The following is a 5,850-nucleotide window of genomic DNA, read 5'->3' as shown; positions in this document are numbered from 1 at the left end:
TAAATTAACTGTAAGCACCGTAGTTATTTACAACATGCAGAAAGTGTCAAGATGATAGTTAAAGTACTTACTTACTTTATGGAGGCAATACAAATATTGTTGTATGCAAATCTCTCACAAACAGCAGCAGGAGTTTCAACCCTGGATGATGGCAGGATTTGGTATAATCTTTGCTAAGTGGTGATTTTTTTCCATAAAAGAGGAAAAATTATGTGAAAGGAGTTGTTAACTTTGCAGACCCTTTCTTTTTGTGATCTCACCTTGATTTAACAACTCAAAAATGGTAAAGACAGATTTCTAAAAGTTACATGCACGGTTCAACTGTGCCACAATTCTGCTACTAGATTCACCAAAAAACCTAATATATTATGAAAAGGAAACACTTCTTACAAAGTCAGCCCCATAGGATGCACTGTAATGGGATTTACCTTGAACACATCAGGTATTTTGTTTAAAAACAAATTTTGTGTTTCATTTTCCCATCACACCCTATCAAGGTTTATTGTTTTACACTTTATACTCGATCCTGCATCTTTTCCCCATCCGAGTTTTATACCAATGACAAACTACGTGGCCTGAGCGACTGTGAGAAGTCCCTCTGTCTGTCCCAAGCCCTGCGTTTGAGCTGCTGTACAGAGCAGGCTGTTAGCAAAGCAGTCATTTCCAAGGGGAAGAAGAGCAGAGCTGACCACCGTCAGGTTTAGACTCTTTTCTTTACCAAGAGGGGAAAGGTGTCCGCGTATCGCCCCCCGCCCGGCCTGGCAGCACGGCGGGGGCGATGCGGGGGGCGGTGCTGGCGGGGGCCGTGGGGCCGGTGCCTGGGGCGGGGGGCGGCCCGGCCCTGCCCTGCCTGGCGCGGCCCGGGGGCCGCTTCCCCCTCAGCGAGCCTGCCGGCTTTAAGAGCGGCGCGGCACAGCCGGCCCCAGAGCGCCGCCAGCTCTCCGGCCGTGCTGCGCTACTCGGCCCGGGCGGCCCGCAGCGGCGGCACCGGGGAGACCCATGCGGCACGGGCGGCCCTAGGCTGCCCGCCGGCCGCAGCATGCCGGTCCCTCTGCGCCTGGTGTGGCTGTGCTGGCTCTGCAGCCTCTGCCGCGGGTACTTCGAGGGGCCGCTGTACCCCGAGATGTCCAACGGGAGCCTGCACCACTACTTCGTCCCTGACGGGGACTACGAGGAGAACGACGACCCCGAGCGGTGCCAGCTGCTGTTCCGGGTGAGCGAGCAGCGGCGGTGCGGCGCGGCGGCGGGCGGCGGGCTGAGCCTGCGAGAGGAGCTGACGGTTCTGGGGCGGCAGGTGGAGGACGCGGGCCGGGTGCTGGAAGGCATCGGCAGGAGCATCTCCTACGACCTGGACGGCGAGGAGAGCTACGGTGCCTACCTGCGCCGCGAGTCCGCCCAGATCAGCGACGCCTACTCCAGCTCGGACCGCTCGCTGAGCGAGCTGGAGGGCAAATTCCGGCAGGGGCAGGAGCAGGGCGGCCGGGAGGAGTTCCGTCTGGGCGACAGCTTCCTGGGGCTGCTGCTGCACGCCCGCGCCCTGCTCCGCGAGACGCGCCACGTCTCCAGCGGGCTGCGCGACAAGTACGACCTGCTGGCCCTCACCGTCCGCAGCCACGGCGCCCGCCTCAGCCGCCTCAAGAATGATTATCTCCGCGCCTGAGATGGCAGCCCCAGCCGAACCCGGAGCCCCCACCAGTGTCAAGAGAGACCCCCCAGCCCTACCGCCCGCCCCCCGGAAGACACAGCCATAGCGTCTGCCAGGAAAGAGCACCTCCTTGGATAAACCCTAGAAGTATTAAGGTCGGAAAAGGCCTCCGAGATCATCGAGTCCAACCTTTGATTGAAAACCACCGCGCCCACTAAACCGTATTGAGAAGTGCCACATTTACTCGTTTTTGAACATTTCCAGGGATAGTAACTCAAGCAAAATACGTTCTTCTTCATGGAAAACCTTATTTATTTTACCTTCTAAACAAATAGCACAATTCTATAAATCAGGAGGTTCGAGGTATGTTTAAGTTAATATCCCGTATTCAAAAATCTACCCCCTGTTATATCATTCATCTTGGTTGCAAAGTGAAGTAAGCCTTTCTCATCTCTGATTCCCTGTTGTTTGTTTTTGTATCACCTGTTCTGCTGTGGCTCACCTACCGTAAGTGTAGTTGAAGTGAGGTGCTGGCCAGCTCCTTCCAGACTCCTGTGTAGCAAATACTTAAATTGCTTTTGTTGTTAGTCTTTCAGGGTAAAACCTCTGGCCCTCTATTAACTTCCTTTCTAATGATATGTATTTATATGCTTGTTAAACGTTGTTCCACTACATGAAGCTGTGATTTTCATTTGTGTTTGGAAAGATGGGAACTGTTCTGGCAGGATTTGTAGTTGCAGGCTTGCTTATCTGTGACTCTAAGCTATCATAACCCTAAGAAACAGTGGAAAGGGCTTATGTCAGATCCTGAGAATGCTGGTGGAGATTTTTCTAGCAAAAAGAATGAGCCCTAGTGGTGATTAGAGTTTTTGGATTCCAGATTTGAGAGCCAGGAACATGTTTCTAAAGCAGACAAAAAGGTTTTGTCTGTGCAAGCACATTGACTTTTCTTGTTGGTGACTTTGTACTTTTGCTAGCTAAGTTATTATTTTGCTAGCTAAGTTATTAATAAAACTTTGTGGTCCTGGACAATAGCAAAAGTGCCTGGTGGGAAGGAGGGTGGGGATTATTTGGGTTTTTAGACTCATTGCTATTTAACTGACAATTTGGGGTAATGTGGCTATTAGATTACAGATACTGCAGGCAGAATACCTTTTAGATGAAAAGAGTTTATAGGTTGTTGTAATAAATATTTGAAAACAATGTTAAAGTACATTTTTGTTATTTGTTTCCAAGATGCTCTCGATTTTAAAATGTTCTGTTGAAATGTGTCTTTTCAGCAAAAAATTGAAATTTTTTAGCCCCTGCCAAGTGAAATAACTTGCTTTTTAGTAAAAACAAATAAAAGTTTACAGACTCTTGAGGTAAGCAAATTTCATTAAAAGCAACAATACAAAACGGCTTGTGCGGCAGAGTTTTTTTTATTTTTTAAGCCTTTTCAAACACTCATGGCACTGGAAGAGAAACTGATGTACTTTTGAGGTGTGTTCTTGTTAACCCTGTTCCCATTTAGTTATACTTCAGTCTGCAAACGATTCAGTGCGCAGGTTACTCAGCAGTGGGTCAACATAAGTCAGCTTGGACTAGAGTGCTGAAGGCACCAGGAAAGTCTCATGAAGGTAGGTGCTTACAGAACCAGATAGCTCATGTTGCTGAAGGCAGTGAAATGTAGCCTACTAGAAACATACTTTAAATGTCACTTTGCATTTTTAAGTCCTCAGTATCTTTAAAGACTTGCTTGAAAAAAATGACCAAACAACATTTTATTGGTTGTCTCTCATGGAACCACTCAGTGTTATTTTTCTGTTCTCAAGTTAGAAAGTATATTACAAGTTCTAGCTCTTAAAAATTAATTTATTTGTGATACTTTCCCTGCCACTGGGGATGGATGGCACAACACAAAAATGAGCTGAGTCACTGAGTCTTGTGTGCTCACTATCTTAGCAAAACATAATAGCATTTCTGGGCTGGACCACGCTCCAGAAGTGCCTGAGACCAGTCCCCCCCCCCCCCCCCCCCCCCCAAGATGTCATGCAGTTCCATTTGTGCCCAGAGGCTTCTTAAAGAAAGTTTTAGTCTCTGTTTACCCACTTTGAGTCATTTGCTATAACATGAATTGTAAACATCAGCAAATAAACAAAAACGGCATGACTGTGCTATTGTTTTCGGTATATGAGAGCTGTATGCAAATCCTAATAGAAAAATAGTAGTAATAGTAGTAGTGTAAAACACAGCTTCTTGAATATGCTTTAAGCATCTTGGCTGTTCTATTTGCAGTAGCAAATGTTTGATCAAGCTGAAATTATTCCAGTGTATGCAGCATACCAAAAGAGTAAATGTTTGCAGAATGCTTACTTTTCAAAGCAGGAGATGTGTGAGTGTTTACAGTGTAACTCATTCCACTCAATGCCCTGTAAGTTGTCATCTAATGAAACAAGACTGTGTTACTTTACAATCCACACTAATGCTTCATATGATTAATACGAATTCTTGACACTTTTTTTTATGCTTCATAAAATACAAACATTTTTATATTTGAAATATGGCAGAATTCTGATTTTGTTTTAGTAGCATTGATTTTGGAAGGCTTTAAGTGGTCCTTTCAAGGAGAAAATGAAGATATCTGAGTCTGGTCTATGTATAAGTTCACACATTTCATAAAAATGGTCGTTCTTAGGTGGATTTGATGAAGACAATACAAAAACCTTTTAGGACATTTAAATCTACTAGAGTTTGATTTACATAATTTTGGCTGACATAAGCAAATATATATATTAAATATATAATTTTTGAGTCAGAGCTGATACATTAAATGGTTTTTATAGAGCTGCATTCAAGAACTGAGTGTATAGTGATATTCAGCAGTTTCAAGTTTTAAATTCAATTTTTTCTCTTTAAAAGCTATGAGAACTATATTGCAATACTCTGCAATCTTACGAAAACCGCTTTTGCTTTTATCTGATAAAACTTATTTGTTTGGAAGGTATGAAGATCCCCTGGATCTGGATATTCATACAGCCTATTTTAAATAGTAAAGACCCTTTTATCATTGAAAAATTGGTAATTATTTCTAAGCAGAGAGCTTTAAAGGGATGATTGTAGCAGCAGTCATCCCCATTATGTCCTTCTGTTTTGTAAAAATATTTCATGGGTACTCGATTCTTTTTTAGAATGCAGAAGTTCGAGCTAAAATTGAGGGAACAGTGGGGATTTTTTTAGTTTTCTGATGATTTTCAAAACGTGTATTATTCCTGAATTTATTAAAGAGTTGATGGTAGTGAAGAGCAAAAGACTATTGTCTGGGGAAAAAAAATGGTGCAGCTGGAACAGTCATAGGGAGGTTACTTAAGTATTAAGTTTTTCATCGAGAGGAGCAGGTTGCCCAGAGAAGGTGTGGATGCTCCATCCTTGAAAGTTTTCAAGGCCAGGCTGGATGGAGCTCTGAGCAACCTGGTCTAGTGAAGGGTGTCTCTACCCATGACAGGTGGGTTGGAATGAGATGATCTTTAAGGTCTCTTCCAACTCAAAGCATTCTACGATTAGAGTCAAAGCAAGGCACTAAGGGGCTCACCTCCACTTCTCTCCAGGTAGCTCACTTTTGAAGGCAGTGCTCTGATGTGGTCATTTTCACGTCCACTGATGGACACAGAGCAGAAGCAGCTCAGAGCATGCACAAAACCATTAACAGAAGCTTGAGAAAGAAAAGTGTACTTGCCTTGTGCCAAGTTAATGGCTAGGAATTCAGCGGGGAGCATGCAAACTGGATTTCAGAACTGCAATTTTCAGTTTCACAGGTTGACTTACCCAGAACCATCCTCACGCAGAGTAGTCAAGGGAAGCTTTCAAAAACTTGGTGAGCCTTTTAAAAAACCCTGTGTGTACCAAGCTGGGGTATATGAATTGTCTGAAGCTAAATTGTTGCTCCTGTCATGATTCAGATGAGTTTGGCAAGATGTAAACCTCATAAGCAAAAAAATACACCTGGCTTAGTTACTAGAAGCAATTTTGTGAGGTACAGAGCTCTGGTTATAATCTTGTCTAGGAAATGTGTATTTTGTGGATAAATTCTATTGGATGTGTCTATTACTGTTGGTGTGGCTGTTTATTTAGATGGTCTTCACATTGCTTTACCAGTTTCTTGCTAATTCTTCTTGAATATCAATTTTATGATTATTAAAGGAGTTTTCAGCTAACATTAAAATGTT

General features: G+C 44.0%; 1 protein-coding gene across 1 annotated transcript; it reads left to right on the top strand.

Annotated features, from left to right (window-relative positions):
* The first annotated feature begins 960 nt into the window (after positions 1–960).
* FIBIN (fin bud initiation factor homolog) lies at positions 961–3,645 on the top strand. The gene has a single exon (XM_066187290.1). It carries the CDS (start codon positions 1,040–1,042, stop codon positions 1,658–1,660), a length of 621 nt encoding a protein of 206 aa, XP_066043387.1. The 5' UTR covers positions 961–1,039; the 3' UTR covers positions 1,661–3,645.
* Positions 3,646–5,850: the final 2,205 nt, after the last annotated feature.

Source organism: Chamaea fasciata, unplaced genomic scaffold (assembly GCF_029207755.1).
Source record: "Chamaea fasciata isolate MVZ Bird 193981 ecotype frontalis unplaced genomic scaffold, bChaFas1.0.hap1 SCAF_7, whole genome shotgun sequence".
Classification (NCBI taxonomy): Eukaryota; Metazoa; Chordata; class Aves; order Passeriformes; family Sylviidae; genus Chamaea; species Chamaea fasciata.
The sequence above is the reverse complement of the archived record's forward strand: the minus strand, read 5'-3'. Positions and strand labels throughout refer to the sequence as shown.